This window comes from Orbicella franksi, chromosome 1, assembly GCF_964199315.1.
Source record: "Orbicella franksi chromosome 1, jaOrbFran1.1, whole genome shotgun sequence".
In the NCBI taxonomy this organism is placed as follows: Eukaryota; Metazoa; Cnidaria; class Anthozoa; order Scleractinia; family Merulinidae; genus Orbicella; species Orbicella franksi.
The window spans coordinates 4,898,785-4,918,221 of NC_138145.1; the positions used below are offsets into that span (position 1 = coordinate 4,898,785).

The 19,437-nt window shown below is 46.9% G+C and overlaps 2 protein-coding genes, 10 non-coding genes and 1 pseudogene across 12 annotated transcripts; 9 read left to right on the top strand and 4 right to left on the bottom strand.

Moving 5' to 3' along the window:
* The first annotated feature begins 2,113 nt into the window (after positions 1-2,113).
* On the top strand, positions 2,114-2,277 carry LOC145465709 (U1 spliceosomal RNA). Its single transcript, XR_014041682.1, has one exon. It is a non-coding gene; the product is annotated as a U1 spliceosomal RNA (small nuclear RNA).
* Positions 2,278-3,163: 886 nt separating this feature from the next.
* Positions 3,164-3,282, bottom strand: LOC145465034 (5S ribosomal RNA). The gene has a single exon (XR_014041499.1). It is a non-coding gene; the product is annotated as a 5S ribosomal RNA (ribosomal RNA).
* Positions 3,283-3,668: 386 nt separating this feature from the next.
* LOC145486590 (uncharacterized) lies at positions 3,669-5,549 on the top strand. Its single transcript, XM_081465281.1, has one exon. It carries the CDS (start codon positions 3,863-3,865, stop codon positions 5,543-5,545), a length of 1,683 nt encoding a protein of 560 aa, XP_081321407.1. The 5' UTR covers positions 3,669-3,862; the 3' UTR covers positions 5,546-5,549.
* Positions 5,550-9,358: 3,809 nt separating this feature from the next.
* On the top strand, positions 9,359-9,540 carry LOC145466338 (U2 spliceosomal RNA; annotated as a pseudogene).
* Positions 9,541-9,767: 227 nt separating this feature from the next.
* LOC145465579 (U1 spliceosomal RNA) lies at positions 9,768-9,931 on the top strand. The gene has a single exon (XR_014041647.1). It is a non-coding gene; the product is annotated as a U1 spliceosomal RNA (small nuclear RNA).
* An 886-nt stretch (positions 9,932-10,817) lies between these two features.
* On the bottom strand, positions 10,818-10,936 carry LOC145465041 (5S ribosomal RNA). Its single transcript, XR_014041500.1, has one exon. It is a non-coding gene; the product is annotated as a 5S ribosomal RNA (ribosomal RNA).
* Positions 10,937-11,385: 449 nt separating this feature from the next.
* On the top strand, positions 11,386-11,577 carry LOC145466159 (U2 spliceosomal RNA). The gene has a single exon (XR_014041829.1). It is a non-coding gene; the product is annotated as a U2 spliceosomal RNA (small nuclear RNA).
* Positions 11,578-11,804: 227 nt separating this feature from the next.
* LOC145465585 (U1 spliceosomal RNA) lies at positions 11,805-11,968 on the top strand. Its single transcript, XR_014041649.1, has one exon. It is a non-coding gene; the product is annotated as a U1 spliceosomal RNA (small nuclear RNA).
* An 886-nt stretch (positions 11,969-12,854) lies between these two features.
* On the bottom strand, positions 12,855-12,973 carry LOC145465049 (5S ribosomal RNA). The gene has a single exon (XR_014041502.1). It is a non-coding gene; the product is annotated as a 5S ribosomal RNA (ribosomal RNA).
* Positions 12,974-13,422: 449 nt separating this feature from the next.
* Positions 13,423-13,614, top strand: LOC145466166 (U2 spliceosomal RNA). The gene has a single exon (XR_014041830.1). It is a non-coding gene; the product is annotated as a U2 spliceosomal RNA (small nuclear RNA).
* Positions 13,615-13,841: 227 nt separating this feature from the next.
* On the top strand, positions 13,842-14,005 carry LOC145465593 (U1 spliceosomal RNA). The gene has a single exon (XR_014041651.1). It is a non-coding gene; the product is annotated as a U1 spliceosomal RNA (small nuclear RNA).
* An 886-nt stretch (positions 14,006-14,891) lies between these two features.
* On the bottom strand, positions 14,892-15,010 carry LOC145465057 (5S ribosomal RNA). Its single transcript, XR_014041505.1, has one exon. It is a non-coding gene; the product is annotated as a 5S ribosomal RNA (ribosomal RNA).
* Positions 15,011-15,396: 386 nt separating this feature from the next.
* On the top strand, positions 15,397-17,423 carry LOC145482734 (uncharacterized). The gene has a single exon (XM_081461377.1). The coding sequence runs from the start codon at positions 15,591-15,593 to the stop codon at positions 17,271-17,273; it is 1,683 nt and encodes a 560-aa protein (XP_081317503.1). The 5' UTR covers positions 15,397-15,590; the 3' UTR covers positions 17,274-17,423.
* The last annotated feature ends 2,014 nt before the right edge of the window (positions 17,424-19,437 follow it).

The window sequence follows — 19,437 nt, forward strand, 5'->3', positions numbered from 1 at the left end:
TTGGTGCTTGGCGTAATCGCTCCGATTCTCCTGTGCCAATTGCATGGTCGTCTGTTAAAATCAAGGTGCTGGGGGTCTTTCTTGGAAACGGCCTCATGGACGATTCTAACTGGCTTCCCCGTATTGAGGCGGTGGAGAAATGTCTGAACTCTTGGCGCTCCAGGACTCTATCCTATGGTGGTAAGGCCATTGTCTCCAATGCACTTGCCCTGTCTAGGGTATGGTATATTGCTTCTTTGGTCCCAATGCCTCCTTGGGCCTTGTCGGAACTTAATTCGCTTGTCTTTAAGTTTTTCTGGAGCGGCAAAAGGGATCTTGTAGCTCGAAACGTCGTCTTTCATTCTCACGAGAATGGTGGCTTTTCTGTTGTGTCCACTGATTTCAAGGTACAGTCGCTCCTTGTTCAGTGGATTAAACGTTTCGCGTCTTCTCCCAGTGGTTGGGTTGGCCTGATGACTTTTTGGTTTACTTTCTTTTTTAATGCCTCCCCCTTGGAAGTCTTTTCTGATCCTTTTAATTTTGACCCTGATGTCTTACCTCCTTTCTATGCCGCTTTGCTCAAGGCTTGGCGTGCTCTTGGTGGCTCTGGGTCTCCTTCTGGTCTTGTTGTTGCCTCTTCGATGACTCGTCCAATTCCTGTCGAGTCCATCACCTGCAAGCTGTGTTATCAGCTCCTGCTCTCCCTGAATCCTTGCCGTCCACATTGCGTTGTCAAGTTCCGTCAGGCTTTTCCTAATCTGGATTGGCTCTCGACCTGGCAATCTCTCTTTTTCTTGCCTCTTGATAGGCAAGTTATCGACCTAAATTGGAAAATTGCTCATGGCGTCTTATACACAGCTGAGAGGCTTTGTTCTTTTGGTTATGACATCCCCAAAGCATGTTTTTGTGGCTTTCATCTTGAAAGCTCTGACCATCTCTTTTTTTCTTGCCCTCTCGCTCAAAGTGGAATTGCTTGGATCCAGTCTCTTCTCTTTTTGGCTTCTCCTCTGGCCCCTCCCATTGAATTGCGGCACATGCTTTTTGGTTTCAGTAGCGATGAGTTCCGTTGTGTTCCCAAGGTCTTTGCCTACCTTCTAAATGTGTGCAAATTCCTTGTCTGGTCTCAGCGTAACGACTTCCGTTTTCGCTCTGAGCGGCCAAGTGCTCTTAAGCTTCTGGCATGCCTCAAGTCTCGAACTCGTTTTTACTTACCTCTGTTTTTCAAGCGCTTCATCTCTTCTCGCCGCCGTCGCTTTTTCAACCGTCAATGGGGTGCCAATGGTGTCATTGGCATTGTCTCTGGGGAAGTTTTTGATCTTCGTCTTTAAGCTTATCTTTGCTGCATGGTCGCCTTTGCTGGTTGTACTGTGGTTTACATAGCTTAGTCCCATACTGGACTGTCTTTGCTACATGGTCGCCTTTGTTGGTTGCACTGTGGTTTACATAGCTAAGTCCCACTCTGGACTGTCTTTGCTCCCTGCTGTGGTTTACATAGCTTAGTCCCATTCTGGACTGTCTTTGCTGCATGGTCGCCTTTGTTGGTTGTACTGTGGTTTACATAGTTTACATAGCTTAGCCCTTTTCTGGACTCTCTTTGCTGTATGGTCGCCTTAATTGGTAGTACTGTAGTTTTCCTAGCTTTGTCCTATTCTAGACTGTCCTTGTACTGTAGCTCGTTTTGCTTAGTCCTATTCTGGACTCTCTTTGCTGTATGGTCGCCTTAATTGGTAGTACTGTAGTTTTCTCAGCTTTGTCCTGTTCTGGACTGTCTTTTGCAGCTCAGTCGCCTTAATGGTTGTTCTGTGTTGCCTTTTAACTTACCTTAAATTGTCTACCTAGTTCAACCCTAATTTGGGTTCATTGTCTTTGTAACGTGTTCCTCGCTGCTCGGTCGCCTTTGTTGGTTGTACTGTTGACACGTTGTTATCATCTTGTACATAGGCTTTTATCCTCTGCTTTTATGTAGTCTTTTTAATTCTGTAGGTGAGGCGGGGTTCGACTCCCCGGCGAAGTTGGCGGGCCGGCCTCGTATGAGGGTGCCCCCTTACCTTGGCGGTTCTTTTAGCTTTTTTAATCGTATTTAATGGAAGGTGGGCATTGCACTCCGCCCATCGAACCGCCTAAAATACAAAAAAAACTTACCTGACGCGGGAGGTACTGTGATCAAGGAGGCAGTCCTCTCAAGGCGAGGCCCTTTCATTGCACTTCGATCGGGTTGACCCTTGCGATTACCCCAAATGTGGGTAACTCGAGCGTATAATTTCTGGTAGTGGGGGCCTGCGTTCGCGCTCGCCCCCGAAAAAGTGCAAGTGTTGGCCCTGTGAATGGTGGATGGTTAATGATTGACGCTTTGCTTTGTTCGTCAGTTGGCCGGGCCGGGCTGGACGACTGGGCACAGTGAACAACGAAGGAACGTGTCAAGCAAGGCAAGGATTTCCAGCTGCAACTGAAAAGGCGAGTGCGCTGGAACTCGTGTTGTCATGCATCCATGTTGTACTGAACTGAAGAAGGTGGCTTTTCCGATTTGCGTTTGTTTCGGCAGGCGGTCAATCATTGACTCGATCCCCGCCAAGTTTGTCCTCGAAGTAACGTTCGTCGACTTACAGTATGGAAAGAGCAAAGGACAAGGAAAGTAACAGGAGAAGTGCTGGCCAAACCGTGAGTTGATTTCTACCTTACGATTGTTGTGTTGGTGGTTCGTTGACTAAACTAGACAACGGTCCGAGCCTCCGTCATTCTCCAAGTCAAGTCATGAATAGAATTGTTTTGACGGCTCGAATTCGTGTCGACCGTTAATATGCAACGGCTCGCGTGTGTTGTTTGCTTTGCCGTTGTTGATCGGGCGCATTTCTTTGGGAATTGGCGTAGTTTTCCGCACTTTTAGCTGCTTGAAAACCGTTCGGCAAGGCAGAATATCATTTTGCTTCGAATTATTTGATGTCACACACGCCAATTTGATGTCATAAATAACCGTTTCGCACGCGAACGTTAGCGCGCGAGACTTCGATTCTAATTTATCCCGCGATCATTTTAAGGGTACTTTTCATGTTTTCTAGCTATCTTTTGAGTCTCCTGAAATGTGTAAAAAGTTATTTGTGCTTTCCAGCCACTGGAATAGCCAAAGGTGGTAGTAAAAGAAAGAAAAAATGAACATATGCAAAATAAAACGGCCGAGAAAATGAAAAGTCTACAACACGGGGTATTCCCAGGCGGTCACCCATCCAAGTACTAACCCCGCCCGACAGGGCTTAACTTCGGTGATCGGACGAGAACCGGTGCTTTCCCTGTGGTATGGTCGTAGACAAGAGAAAGGGCTGAAAATTTAGTCTTTTAAACGAGCCACCAAAGCAAAAGCAAAGCAATAATAGCAACCAGCAATCTTTTAGCAGGCATTTCTTGACTTCTCTGCAAGTTGTATGCACGTGGAGAGCGAATGTTGATAACGTAGCCGTTTTTTTTCTGCCTGTGTCTGTAGCGCTATCTTAGTAACGGAGTCATTACAGGTCTTTAACATGTTGCCTCGTTTTGGAGGGCAAAAAGGTGTTTGATCTCACTCACCCCTGGAGGCACGTTATCAACTTTGCTGCTGATTTTTGTGGACTTGTGTTGTAGAACAAGTGCGTCTACGACGGCAACTTGCTCCATGGCGTCGGCCTACAGTCGGCTCCAGGCCCCTCGGCGACAGCATATTGACCACCATATCTCAAAGGGGGAAACCCTGGACCACCCTCCTAGGGGAGGGAAGGTCCGGTATCGCTTCTCGGCCTTTTGGCTGCGATCTGTTCTTTGGTGGGAGTTCCGAAGTTTTGGTTTTCCTGCTGATCAGTGGGCGCAAAGCCCGGCCTCTTTTGGCTGCGTAAGTTATCTTGATCCTCCTTTTATTATGTCATTTTCTGATCATGGAAAAAATGTAGATGTGGAAACAATATCTAATCAATCTGGAGACACTTTGTTACTGAGTGACGATGATTCAAATGTGTGGACTTATGCCGATATCTTACAACGAGAAAATTCATCTTCGCTGGTTCGAAGCGCGCCTGGCTCTCAAGCTGCGAGTTACCTTGGGCGTGGTCGCCATTTAACTGACTTTGAGCGTGCTAACTTTGGTATCGATAACATTACTCCTGGTAGACCGTGTACGGCTTATTTTTCTGCTGGACATTTTGTGGACTCAAAATCTGTTTTCGATAAGCTGGGAGAAATGGGAATCCCGCGAGAATCGGTTGTTTGTTTACAACGCCGCCCTTCTCGTGATATGTTAATTACCTTTATCGACGAAGAGACCAAAAATAAGTTTGTGGGCTGTGTTTCCATTCGTTTTCGCGACTCCACCTCTGCCATCAACGACGAGGACATGCCCCTAACGTATTTAAACATCTATGATGCTCCTCATGAGTTGTCCGACGATGCTCTCAAACTGCGCTTGGCTAAATTTTGCACTGTTTTTTCGGCGAGGCGTGGAAAGTTCTCGAACTCACACGTCTACAATGGGATCCGTCACTACCGCGTGCGTGTGAAAAATCCTATTCCTAGCTATTTACGCTTCGGTAAGTTCCTCGTGCGTCTCTCACATGATGGACAACAACACACCTGCCGCCGCTGTAATCGTGCGGGACATTTTGCTAATGAATGTCAAAATACCGTTTGTTTTAATTGTGAAGAGCTTGGCCATGTATCGCGTGATTGTGAGGAAGAGATTCGTTGTTGTATTTGCAAAAGTACAGAACATTTTGCCCGCCGTTGTCCATACTCCTGGTACCAGGCCCCGCCGCCTCCCCAGGTCCCTGGCCCCAGCTCAACTGAAAATGCCACTCATAGTGCCACTGGAAACGCCGCTGACAATGTCGCCGAAGTCGTCGTTGAAGAAATACCCGCGGGCGATTCTTCTGGGTCTCCTGTGGGTGATAGCGTCCCGCTTGATAACCTCTCGCGAGATCGTGCTTCCCCGCAGGACACTGATAACCCTGACCCTTCTCCGGCTGATGTTTCTTCTTGCCAACCCTCGGTTTTATCCTCGGATGAGCACCTCTTAGATAGTCAGGGTTTCATCTGGGAGCAAATCGCTAATCGGATGCGGGAACAAGGTTTGGCCCCCAACCCCCCTGGTCCGCAGATTTCTCCTTCTCCTGCTGAGAGCCCCGATGTCGATGCGATGAACCCTGATTTGACTCAGCCTGCTGTAGATGTCCAGCCTCCTGACAACTCTCCTCTTGATGTCTCAATGAATAGCGTCCCCCTTGTCCCCCCTGTCCCCCCTGATGGTCCTGCGCAAGCCTCACCTTCTCCTGATGCCTCTCTGGTACCTGCGAAGTCATCCAAGAGTGTTCAGTCTTCACGGCGTAAACCTGCCCCCTTGCCGGCGGCCTTGGAAGCGCTGGGTCGCAAACCAACCAGACCATCTTTACCCAGTTCCGGGAGAAAATCTACTTCAGTGGACCCCCCTCCTCCTCCTCCCCCGCATGATCGCTCTGAACCCGAAGATATGGACACTCTTGCTTACACCTCCTTGAAGCGGAAGCAGGAGCTGAGGGCAAAGAAGGCTGGCCCAAAGAAGGGTAAACATTAATCTTGGAAATGGAACATTGTTAATAGTTATTTAAGTCTTAATTTTCAACGTAACGTCTATTAATATACGCGGCTTTAATGCTCGTAAGGAGAGTTTAATTTTTCGTCTCCTCTTCGATCTTTGTTTTCTTCAGGAAACTTTGCTTTCTGAGGAAAAATCTATTAATGGCGTTATTTCCCGTTGGCCAGGCCAGAGTTTTTGGTCTCCGGCTGTCGGGAAACAAGGCGGTGTTGGAATTTTGATTCATAATAGTTTTGACGGCAAAATTTTATCTTGGTTAAAAGACTCATCAGGGCGTGTTTTAAGTGTACTTATTGAAACTTCGCAGTTACGCATTAATTTAATTAATATTTATGCTCCGACTAATTTAACCGAGCGTAAGGCCTTTTTTGCGAATTTGCACGAATTTTTTATCCCTGCGGACGGTTTGATCTTGGGTGGTGATTTCAATTGTTATGAAAGTGATCTGGATAAATTCGGCGGCAATATCTCTATCGCGAGCTACCTTTCTGATTTTCGGTCTTCCTTTAAACTTGTTGATATTTGGCGTAAACATCATCGCAAACAACGTGAAATGTCATGGTTTAATGCCGATTTCACAATAGGCGGCCGCTTAGACAAATTTCTTTTGTCCTCCAGATTGGTTGATTTCGCCGAAAAATGCGATATTACACCTTGTTGTCTCTCGGATCATGACTATGTTAACCTCTCTTTTGATTGCGCCGATTCTGCCCCTCGTGGGCCAGGTCTTTGGAAATTCAATAATTCTCTGCTTTCTGATGAAATCTTTTGTCAGTATTTGTCTGAGCGTATTTCCGATTTATCCTCGTGTCTGTCAGCTTTCGGTTCTGTTAAATCCTGGTGGGACTTTTTTAAGGTCTCTCTCAAAGCTGACATCCGTTTGTTTGCAAAATCCAAGCGTAGAGAGCTCAGTCGCGACCGGGTTGTTTTGACTAATCGTTTAATTGGCCTGAAACGTAGGCTCGCTCAAGGTGACATTTCTGTTTCCTCAGAAATTCTAGCTATTGAGTCACATCTTGCTGCCCTGGTTAATCGCTCTCTTGAGGGCGCCAAGACCAGAAGCCGGGCGCAATGGCTTGAGGAAGGCGAAAAGCCGACGCGCTTTTTCTTTAAATTAGAAAGAGAGCGTTTGGAAAAAAATGATGTTAAGTCAATCTTAGACCCGAGCGGGACTGAAGTATTTACGCGTGAGGCAATTGAACAAGCGCATTTTGATTTTTACACTAATCTCTTTTCCGCTGAGCCAATTGATCCCGAATGCAAAGAGACTTTGCTGAATGGGATTAATAGCTTCCTTTCCGATTCTGATCGCCATGTGTGTGAGGGTGCAGTCACCCTCGCTGAGCTTACTGCCTCCCTTAAGACCATGAATTTTAACAAAGCACCTGGCTCCGACGGCTTCTCGGTTGAATTTTATCTAAAATTTTGGGATCTTCTTGGTCCCCTTCTTTTGAAGGTTATCAATCAATGCTTTGCTGACGGAGAATTGGCGGAATCCATGAAACTTAGTATAACGCGGTTAATTTTTAAGAAACGCGGTAATATTAAGGATTTGAAGAATTGGCGCCCGATTTCTTTGTTGAATGTCGATTATAAGATCTGTTCAAAGGCGATCACTTTACGTCTGGCCAAAGTTTTGGATTCTATCATCGACCCAGATCAAACCTGTTCAGTCCCTGGGCGCACAATTTCTAATAACTTGGTTTTGTTGCGCGATACCTTTGAGTATATTACTCAAACGGATGAGACTGGAATTTTAGTTAGCCTCGACCAAGAAAAGGCCTTCGATCGGGTCAATAGGATGTTCTTAATGGAATTGCTTGATCGCTTCGGCTTCGGCTCTGATTTCTGTAGATGGATTAGTACTTTTTACTTAGGCGCCAATATGCGTATAATCTTAAATGGCTGGCTCTCTAGGCCTATTATGTTGATGCGCGGGGTGAGACAGGGTGATTCTCTCTCCCCCCTTCTCTACATCTTGTGCGTAGAGGCTCTTGCGTGCCAAATAAGACTTTGTAGTGGCATCAGAGGCTTTCTCCTCCCAGGCGCAAAGGGTAGACAATTTAAAGTCCGGCAATATGCCGATGACACTACCTCCCTTGTTAAGGATTATAACTCGCTTGTTCGCCTCTTCGATATAATCTCGATCTACGAGAAGGGCTCTGGTGCCAAACTGAATAAGTCCAAGACGGAAGCTATGTGGCTTGGTGCGTGGCGCGATCGCCCTGACGCGCCCCTCGGCCTTACCTGGGTGCGAAAAATGAAAATTTTGGGCGTCATCTTCGCCACTGTCCCTGTTGAACAAGACAATTGGCAACCTAAGATCAATAAGCTAGAGAAATCGATTGGTCTGTGGAAGTCACGCTCCTTGTCGCTTGTAGGGAAAAGCTTAATAGTTAACGTCTTGGGCTTAAGCAAATTTTTCTATCTCGCTAAAGTGTTAAAGCCGCCGAGCTGGGTCTTCTCGCGGGTGAACTCCCTCATATGGCCTTTCATATGGGGTTCAAAAATTGAAACAGTGAGTCGTAACACATGTTACCTTCCAGCCCTCTCCGGGGGCTTAAATGTTACTAATTTAGAGTTAAAGTGCATTGCACTTCGCCTCACTTCCGTTATTTCCACCATTGGCCTGCGTGAAGACTCTAGCTTCTTCTTATGTAAATATTTCATCGGGAGGCCCTTGGCCTCTCTTAAGGCGGAGTGGCGCTTCTTGCGCGATAACCTATCTCCTAGCGCATCTAGACTTACCGGTTTTTATGAGAATTGTCTGAAGCATTTAAGGGAATTCGATAGTCTAGTTAAGAGTAACTCTCCCCTTACTACCAAGGTTTTTTATACTCACCTGTTAAAGCGGACTTCCTCACCTCCCTTGCTTCCTTGTACTTGGTCTATGGTTTTGGGCCCTGGTCTGTGTCTTTCTGACTTTTGGCCCAAAGTACGTGACCCAGTATCTGAGAATTTTAAGAACGATCTTTCCTGGGCCATTACCCTTCGTGCGGTCAAGGTGAGGGACTCTTTAAAACGATGGGGGTACATCGATTCCGATCGCTGTGCCTTCTGCAATAGAAAAGAAACTATCGATCACTGCTTTCTTAATTGTTCCAGAGTTAAGCGTGTATGGGCGCATTTTGTACCTGTTCTCTCCCTTTTAACCCAGACTACCTTCCGCGCGTCTGTGGCTACTGTTTTCTTCTTCCGGTGGTCTTCCAACCACAGGAGGAGGAACGCAGTTGCTCTGTTTTTGATCAAATCGATTCTTTATGCGATCTGGACTTTCCGTAATGCCTCCACCTTTCGTAACCGGTATGACGAGTCAAATGCCATTATCAAATACGCGTCCCAGGATATCATCAGTAGAATCAAACTTGATCACTACCGCCTCCCCGTCGCTGCTTTTTCCGTTTTGTGGGAGGTTCCTGGGTTTTGCCGCATCAATGCGAATTCCGCCCAAATTTTCATCTAGAGGTATAATTATAGTTTATCTCTGCGACTTACTTTACAATCAAGGGCTCTATTGTTGTGGTCTTTGTTTGGTAACTTCCCTCAGGGACTACCCCTAGGGAACTTGTTTTGTGTTAGTTAGATGGTTGCTTACTCCGGATTAGCCTTTTAGTTAGTCTGTGCGCTGTTTGCTCCCTCTGCTTCATGATCAAGGACTCTATCGTTGTGGACTTTGCTTGAGATGTATCCTCAAGGACTACCTTAGGGAATTTGTTGTTGTATCTGTGGGTTAGATAGCTACGATTATTCTTCCTGAGCAGCATTGTAACCTTCGTTTTTATCTGTAAATAAAGTGCATTTTTCTACAAAAAAAAAAAAATCTGTTCTTATCAGCTTAATATCTGATACGCTGCTCATTGAGCAGCTCATATATTAAACTGATTTTTGGAACTGGGCTGTGGAAAAGAGGCTTGCCTCGTCCCAGCCACGGGTTGCCTCGGTATAGCACTACCTCCGAGTGCGGCCCACTTCCCCTCGGGGAAGAAACCTTCATTCAATCAAAGAAAGAAATCAAAGAAAGCCTCCTCCTGACACTAATGTCTGGCGTTTTTCTCTGTCGGCAGGCACAGACTGAGGAGGGAAGCTACTCTAGAGCCGCCTAGAAGTGAGGCTGGAGGTTCTAGCACGCCCGCAAAGCACTACCACAAGGATATAGAGGTAAGGAGGTTTGCCTTTGACGGCCCCCGCGTCAAGAATTTTCATACTTACCTGACGCGGGAGGTACTGTGATCAAGGAGGCAGTCCTCTCAAGGCGAGGCCCTTTCATTGCACTTCGATCGGGTTGACCCTTGCGATTACCCCAAATGTGGGTAACTCGAGCGTATAATTTCTGGTAGTGGGGGCCTGCGTTCGCGCTCGCCCCCGAAAAAGTGCAAGTGTTGGCCCTGTGAATGGTGGATGGTTAATGATTGACGCTTTGCTTTGTTCGTCAGTTGGCCGGGCCGGGCTGGACGACTGGGCACAGTGAACAACGAAGGAACGTGTCAAGCAAGGCAAGGATTTCCAGCTGCAACTGAAAAGGCGAGTGCGCTGGAACTCGTGTTGTCATGCATCCATGTTGTACTGAACTGAAGAAGGTGGCTTTTCCGATTTGCGTTTGTTTCGGCAGGCGGTCAATCATTGACTCGATCCCCGCCAAGTTTGTCCTCGAAGTAACGTTCGTCGACTTACAGTATGGAAAGAGCAAAGGACAAGGAAAGTAACAGGAGAAGTGCTGGCCAAACCGTGAGTTGATTTCTACCTTACGATTGTTGTGTTGGTGGTTCGTTGACTAAACTAGACAACGGTCCGAGCCTCCGTCATTCTCCAAGTCAAGTCATGAATAGAATTGTTTTGACGGCTCGAATTCGTGTCGACCGTTAATATGCAACGGCTCGCGTGTGTTGTTTGCTTTGCCGTTGTTGATCGGGCGCATTTCTTTGGGAATTGGCGTAGTTTTCCGCACTTTTAGCTGCTTGAAAACCGTTCGGCAAGGCAGAATATCATTTTGCTTCGAATTATTTGATGTCACACACGCCAATTTGATGTCATAAATAACCGTTTCGCACGCGAACGTTAGCGCGCGAGACTTCGATTCTAATTTATCCCGCGATCATTTTAAGGGTACTTTTCATGTTTTCTAGCTATCTTTTGAGTCTCCTGAAATGTGTAAAAAGTTATTTGTGCTTTCCAGCCACTGGAATAGCCAAAGGTGGTAGTAAAAGAAAGAAAAAATGAACATATGCAAAATAAAACGGCCGAGAAAATGAAAAGTCTACAACACGGGGTATTCCCAGGCGGTCACCCATCCAAGTACTAACCCCGCCCGACAGGGCTTAACTTCGGTGATCGGACGAGAACCGGTGCTTTCCCTGTGGTATGGTCGTAGACAAGAGAAAGGGCTGAAAATTTAGTCTTTTAAACGAGCCACCAAAGCAAAAGCAAAGCAATAATAGCAACCAGCAATCTTTTAGCAGGCATTTCTTGACTTCTCTGCAAGTTGTATGCACGTGGAGAGCGAATGTTGATAACGTAGCCGTTTTTTTTCTGCCTGTGTCTGTAGCGCTATCTTAGTAACGGAGTCATTACAGGTCTTTAACATGTTGCCTCGTTTTGGAGGGCAAAAAGGTGTTTGATCTCACTCACCCCTGGAGGCACGTTATCAACTTTGCTGCTGATTTTTGTGGACTTGTGTTGTAGAACAAGTGCGTCTACGACGGCAACTTGCTCCATGGCGTCGGCCTACAGTCGGCTCCAGGCCCCTCGGCGACAGCATATTGACCACCATATCTCAAAGGGGGAAACCCTGGACCACCCTCCTAGGGGAGGGAAGGTCCGGTATCGCTTCTCGGCCTTTTGGCTAAGATCAAGTGTAGTATCTGTTCTTATCAGCTTAATATCTGATACGCTGCTCATTGAGCAGCTCATATATTAAACTGATTTTTGGAACTGGGCTGTGGAAAAGAGGCTTGCCTCGTCCCAGCCACGGGTTGCCTCGGTATAGCACTACCTCCGAGTGCGGCCCACTTCCCCTCGGGGAAGAAACCTTCATTCAATCAAAGAAAGAAATCAAAGAAAGCCTCCTCCTGACACTAATGTCTGGCGTTTTTCTCTGTCGGCAGGCACAGACTGAGGAGGGAAGCTACTCTAGAGCCGCCTAGAAGTGAGGCTGGAGGTTCTAGCACGCCCGCAAAGCACTACCACAAGGATATAGAGGTAAGGAGGTTTGCCTTTGACGGCCCCCGCGTCAAGAATTTTCATACTTACCTGACGCGGGAGGTACTGTGATCAAGGAGGCAGTCCTCTCAAGGCGAGGCCCTTTCATTGCACTTCGATCGGGTTGACCCTTGCGATTACCCCAAATGTGGGTAACTCGAGCGTATAATTTCTGGTAGTGGGGGCCTGCGTTCGCGCTCGCCCCCGAAAAAGTGCAAGTGTTGGCCCTGTGAATGGTGGATGGTTAATGATTGACGCTTTGCTTTGTTCGTCAGTTGGCCGGGCCGGGCTGGACGACTGGGCACAGTGAACAACGAAGGAACGTGTCAAGCAAGGCAAGGATTTCCAGCTGCAACTGAAAAGGCGAGTGCGCTGGAACTCGTGTTGTCATGCATCCATGTTGTACTGAACTGAAGAAGGTGGCTTTTCCGATTTGCGTTTGTTTCGGCAGGCGGTCAATCATTGACTCGATCCCCGCCAAGTTTGTCCTCGAAGTAACGTTCGTCGACTTACAGTATGGAAAGAGCAAAGGACAAGGAAAGTAACAGGAGAAGTGCTGGCCAAACCGTGAGTTGATTTCTACCTTACGATTGTTGTGTTGGTGGTTCGTTGACTAAACTAGACAACGGTCCGAGCCTCCGTCATTCTCCAAGTCAAGTCATGAATAGAATTGTTTTGACGGCTCGAATTCGTGTCGACCGTTAATATGCAACGGCTCGCGTGTGTTGTTTGCTTTGCCGTTGTTGATCGGGCGCATTTCTTTGGGAATTGGCGTAGTTTTCCGCACTTTTAGCTGCTTGAAAACCGTTCGGCAAGGCAGAATATCATTTTGCTTCGAATTATTTGATGTCACACACGCCAATTTGATGTCATAAATAACCGTTTCGCACGCGAACGTTAGCGCGCGAGACTTCGATTCTAATTTATCCCGCGATCATTTTAAGGGTACTTTTCATGTTTTCTAGCTATCTTTTGAGTCTCCTGAAATGTGTAAAAAGTTATTTGTGCTTTCCAGCCACTGGAATAGCCAAAGGTGGTAGTAAAAGAAAGAAAAAATGAACATATGCAAAATAAAACGGCCGAGAAAATGAAAAGTCTACAACACGGGGTATTCCCAGGCGGTCACCCATCCAAGTACTAACCCCGCCCGACAGGGCTTAACTTCGGTGATCGGACGAGAACCGGTGCTTTCCCTGTGGTATGGTCGTAGACAAGAGAAAGGGCTGAAAATTTAGTCTTTTAAACGAGCCACCAAAGCAAAAGCAAAGCAATAATAGCAACCAGCAATCTTTTAGCAGGCATTTCTTGACTTCTCTGCAAGTTGTATGCACGTGGAGAGCGAATGTTGATAACGTAGCCGTTTTTTTTCTGCCTGTGTCTGTAGCGCTATCTTAGTAACGGAGTCATTACAGGTCTTTAACATGTTGCCTCGTTTTGGAGGGCAAAAAGGTGTTTGATCTCACTCACCCCTGGAGGCACGTTATCAACTTTGCTGCTGATTTTTGTGGACTTGTGTTGTAGAACAAGTGCGTCTACGACGGCAACTTGCTCCATGGCGTCGGCCTACAGTCGGCTCCAGGCCCCTCGGCGACAGCATATTGACCACCATATCTCAAAGGGGGAAACCCTGGACCACCCTCCTAGGGGAGGGAAGGTCCGGTATCGCTTCTCGGCCTTTTGGCTAAGATCAAGTGTAGTATCTGTTCTTATCAGCTTAATATCTGATACGCTGCTCATTGAGCAGCTCATATATTAAACTGATTTTTGGAACTGGGCTGTGGAAAAGAGGCTTGCCTCGTCCCAGCCACGGGTTGCCTCGGTATAGCACTACCTCCGAGTGCGGCCCACTTCCCCTCGGGGAAGAAACCTTCATTCAATCAAAGAAAGAAATCAAAGAAAGCCTCCTCCTGACACTAATGTCTGGCGTTTTTCTCTGTCGGCAGGCACAGACTGAGGAGGGAAGCTACTCTAGAGCCGCCTAGAAGTGAGGCTGGAGGTTCTAGCACGCCCGCAAAGCACTACCACAAGGATATAGAGGTAAGGAGGTTTGCCTTTGACGGCCCCCGCGTCAAGAATTTTCATACTTACCTGACGCGGGAGGTACTGTGATCAAGGAGGCAGTCCTCTCAAGGCGAGGCCCTTTCATTGCACTTCGATCGGGTTGACCCTTGCGATTACCCCAAATGTGGGTAACTCGAGCGTATAATTTCTGGTAGTGGGGGCCTGCGTTCGCGCTCGCCCCCGAAAAAGTGCAAGTGTTGGCCCTGTGAATGGTGGATGGTTAATGATTGACGCTTTGCTTTGTTCGTCAGTTGGCCGGGCCGGGCTGGACGACTGGGCACAGTGAACAACGAAGGAACGTGTCAAGCAAGGCAAGGATTTCCAGCTGCAACTGAAAAGGCGAGTGCGCTGGAACTCGTGTTGTCATGCATCCATGTTGTACTGAACTGAAGAAGGTGGCTTTTCCGATTTGCGTTTGTTTCGGCAGGCGGTCAATCATTGACTCGATCCCCGCCAAGTTTGTCCTCGAAGTAACGTTCGTCGACTTACAGTATGGAAAGAGCAAAGGACAAGGAAAGTAACAGGAGAAGTGCTGGCCAAACCGTGAGTTGATTTCTACCTTACGATTGTTGTGTTGGTGGTTCGTTGACTAAACTAGACAACGGTCCGAGCCTCCGTCATTCTCCAAGTCAAGTCATGAATAGAATTGTTTTGACGGCTCGAATTCGTGTCGACCGTTAATATGCAACGGCTCGCGTGTGTTGTTTGCTTTGCCGTTGTTGATCGGGCGCATTTCTTTGGGAATTGGCGTAGTTTTCCGCACTTTTAGCTGCTTGAAAACCGTTCGGCAAGGCAGAATATCATTTTGCTTCGAATTATTTGATGTCACACACGCCAATTTGATGTCATAAATAACCGTTTCGCACGCGAACGTTAGCGCGCGAGACTTCGATTCTAATTTATCCCGCGATCATTTTAAGGGTACTTTTCATGTTTTCTAGCTATCTTTTGAGTCTCCTGAAATGTGTAAAAAGTTATTTGTGCTTTCCAGCCACTGGAATAGCCAAAGGTGGTAGTAAAAGAAAGAAAAAATGAACATATGCAAAATAAAACGGCCGAGAAAATGAAAAGTCTACAACACGGGGTATTCCCAGGCGGTCACCCATCCAAGTACTAACCCCGCCCGACAGGGCTTAACTTCGGTGATCGGACGAGAACCGGTGCTTTCCCTGTGGTATGGTCGTAGACAAGAGAAAGGGCTGAAAATTTAGTCTTTTAAACGAGCCACCAAAGCAAAAGCAAAGCAATAATAGCAACCAGCAATCTTTTAGCAGGCATTTCTTGACTTCTCTGCAAGTTGTATGCACGTGGAGAGCGAATGTTGATAACGTAGCCGTTTTTTTTCTGCCTGTGTCTGTAGCGCTATCTTAGTAACGGAGTCATTACAGGTCTTTAACATGTTGCCTCGTTTTGGAGGGCAAAAAGGTGTTTGATCTCACTCACCCCTGGAGGCACGTTATCAACTTTGCTGCTGATTTTTGTGGACTTGTGTTGTAGAACAAGTGCGTCTACGACGGCAACTTGCTCCATGGCGTCGGCCTACAGTCGGCTCCAGGCCCCTCGGCGACAGCATATTGACCACCATATCTCAAAGGGGGAAACCCTGGACCACCCTCCTAGGGGAGGGAAGGTCCGGTATCGCTTCTCGGCCTTTTGGCTGCGATCTGTTCTTTGGTGGGAGTTCCGAAGTTTTGGTTTTCCTGCTGATCAGTGGGCGCAAAGCCCGGCCTCTTTTGGCTGCGTAAGTTATCTTGATCCTCCTTTTATTATGTCATTTTCTGATCATGGAAAAAATGTAGATGTGGAAACAATATCTAATCAATCTGGAGACACTTTGTTACTGAGTGACGATGATTCAAATGTGTGGACTTATGCCGATATCTTACAACGAGAAAATTCATCTTCGCTGGTTCGAAACGCGCCTGGCTCTCAAGCTGCGAGTTACCTTGGGCGTGGTCGCCATTTAACTGACTTTGAGCGTGCTAACTTTGGTATCGATAACATTACTCCTGGTAGACCGTGTACGGCTTATTTTTCTGCTGGACATTTTGTGGACTCAAAATCTGTTTTCGATAAGCTGGGAGAAATGGGAATCCCGCGAGAATCGGTTGTTTGTTTACAACGCCGCCCTTCTCGTGATATGTTAATTACCTTTATCGACGAAGAGACCAAAAATAAGTTTGTGAGCTGTGTTTCCATTCGTTTTCGCGACTCCACCTCTGCCATCAACGACGAGGACATGCCCCTAACGTATTTAAACATCTATGATGCTCCTCATGAGTTGTCCGACGATGCTCTCAAACTGCGCTTGGCTAAATTTTGCACTGTTTTTTCGGCGAGGCGTGGAAAGTTCTCGAACTCACACGTCTACAATGGGATCCGTCACTACCGCGTGCGTGTGAAAAATCCTATTCCTAGCTATTTACGCTTCGGTAAGTTCCTCGTGCGTCTCTCACATGATGGACAACAACACACCTGCCGCCGCTGTAATCGTGCGGGACATTTTGCTAATGAATGTCAAAATACCGTTTGTTTTAATTGTGAAGAGCTTGGCCATGTATCGCGTGATTGTGAGGAAGAGATTCGTTGTTGTATTTGCAAAAGTACTGAACATTTTGCCCGCCGTTGTCCATACTCCTGGTACCAGGCCCCGCCGCCTCCCCAGGTCCCTGGCCCCAGCTCAACTGAAAATGCCACTCATAATGCCACTGGAAACGCCGCTGACAATGTCGCCGAAGTCGTCGTTGAAGAAATACCCGCGGGCGATTCTTCTGGGTCTCCTGTGGGTGATAGCGTCCCGCTTGATAACCTCTCGCGAGATCGTGCTTCCCCGCAGGACACTGATAACCCTGACCCTTCTCCGGCTGATGTTTCTTCTTGCCAACCCTCGGTTTTATCCTCGGATGAGCACCTCTTAGATAGTCAGGGTTTCATCTGGGAGCAAATCGCTAATCGGATGCGGGAACAAGGTTTGGCCCCCAACCCCCCTGGTCCGCAGATTTCTCCTTCTCCTGCTGAGAGCCCCGATGTCGATGCGATGAACCCTGATTTGACTCAGCCTGCTGTAGATGTCCAGCCTCCTGACAACTCTCCTCTTGATGTCTCAATGAATAGCGTCCCCCTTGTCCCCCCTGTCCCCCCTGATGGTCCTGCGCAAGCCTCACCTTCTCCTGATGCCTCTCTGGTACCTGCGAAGTCATCCAAGAGTGTTCAGTCTTCACGGCGTAAACCTGCCCCCTTGCCGGCGGCCTTGGAAGCGCTGGGTCGCAAACCAACCAGACCATCTTTACCCAGTTCCGGGAGAAAATCTACTTCAGTGGACCCCCCTCCTCCTCCTCCCCCGCATGATCGCTCTGAACCCGAAGATATGGACACTCTTGCTTACACCTCCTTGAAGCGGAAGCAGGAGCTGAGGGCAAAGAAGGCTGGCCCAAAGAAGGGTAAACATTAATCTTGGAAATGGAACATTGTTAATAGTTATTTAAGTCTTAATTTTCAACGTAACGTCTATTAATATACGCGGCTTTAATGCTCGTAAGGAGAGTTTAATTTTTCGTCTCCTCTTCGATCTTTGTTTTCTTCAGGAAACTTTGCTTTCTGAGGAAAAATCTATTAATGGCGTTGTTTCCCGTTGGCCGGGCCAGAGTTTTTGGTCTCCGGCTGTCGGGAAACAAGGCGGTGTTGGAATTTTGATTCATAATAGTTTTGACGGCAAAATTTTATCTTGGTTAAAAGACTCATCAGGGCGTGTTTTAAGTGTACTTATTGAAACTTCGCAGTTACGCATTAATTTAATTAATATTTATGCTCCGACTAATTTAACCGAGCGTAAGGCCTTTTTTGCGAATTTGCACGAATTTTTTATCCCTGCGGACGGTTTGATCTTGGGTGGTGATTTCAATTGTTATGAAAGTGATCTGGATAAATTCGGCGGCAATATCTCTATCGCGAGCTACCTTTCTGATTTTCGGTCTTCCTTTAAACTTGTTGATATTTGGCGTAAACATCATCGCAAACAACGTGAAATGTCATGGTTTAATGCCGATTTCACAATAGGCGGCCGCTTAGACAAATTTCTTTTGTCCTCCAGATTGGTTGATTTCGCCGAAAAATGCGATATTACACCTTGTTGTCTCTCGGATCATGACTATGTTAACCTCTCTTTTGATTGCGCCGATTCTGCCCCTCGTGGGCCAGGTCTTTGGAAATTCAATAATTCTCTGCTTTCTGATGAAATCTTTTGTCAGTATTTGTCTGAGCGTATTTCCGATTTATCCTCGTGTCTGTCAGCTTTCGGTTCTGTTAAATCCTGGTGGGACTTTTTTAAGGTCTCTCTCAAAGCTGACATCCGTTTGTTTGCAAAATCCAAGCGTAGAGAGCTCAGTCGCGACCGGGTTGTTTTGACTAATCGTTTAATTGGCCTGAAACGTAGGCTCGCTCAAGGTGACATTTCTGTTTCCTCAGAAATTCTAGCTATTGAGTCACATCTTGCTGCCCTGGTTAATCGCTCTCTTGAGGGCGCCAAGACCAGAAGCCGGGCGCAATGGCTTGAGGAAGGCGAAAAGCCGACGCGCTTTTTCTTTAAATTAGAAAGAGAGCGTTTGGAAAAAAATGATGTTAAGTCAATCTTAGACCCGAGCGGGACTGAAGTATTTACGCGTGAGGCAATTGAACAAGCGCATTTTGATTTTTACACTAATCTCTTTTCCGCTGAGCCAATTGATCCCGAATGCAAAGAGACTTTGCTGAATGGGATTAATAGCTTCCTTTCCGATTCTGATCGCCATGTGTGTGAGGGTGCAGTCACCCTCGCTGAGCTTACTGCCTCCCTTAAGACCATGAATTTTAACAAAGCACCTGGCTCCGACGGCTTCTCGGTTGAATTTTATCTAAAATTTTGGGATCTTCTTGGTCCCCTTCTTTTGAAGGTTATCAATCAATGCTTTGCTGACGGAGAATTGGCGGAATCCATGAAACTTAGTATAACGCGGTTAATTTTTAAGAAACGCGGTAATATTAAGGATTTGAAGAACTGGCGCCCGATTTCTTTGTTGAATGTCGATTATAAGATCTGTTCAAAGGCGATCACTTTACGTCTGGCCAAAGTTTTGGATTCTATCATCGACCCAGATCAAACCTGTTCAGTCCCTGGGCGCACAATTTCTAATAACTTGGTTTTGTTGCGCGATACCTTTGAGTATATTACTCAAACGGATGAGACTGGAATTTTAGTTAGCCTCGACCAAGAAAAGGCCTTCGATCGGGTCAATAGGATGTTCTTAATGGAATTGCTTGATCGCTTCGGCTTCGGCTCTGATTTCTGTAGATGGATTAGTACTTTTTACTTAGGCGCCAATATGCGTATAATCTTAAATGGCTGGCTCTCTAGGCCTATTATGTTGATGCGCGGGGTGAGACAGGGTGATTCTCTCTCCCCCCTTCTCTACATCTTGTGCGTAGAGGCTCTTGCGTGCCAAATAAGACTTTGTAGTGGCATCAGAGGCTTTCTCCTCCCAGGCGCAAAGGGTAGACAATTTAAAGTCCGGCAATATGCCGATGACACTACCTCCCTTGTTAAGGATTATAACTCGCTTGTTCGCCTCTTCGATATAATC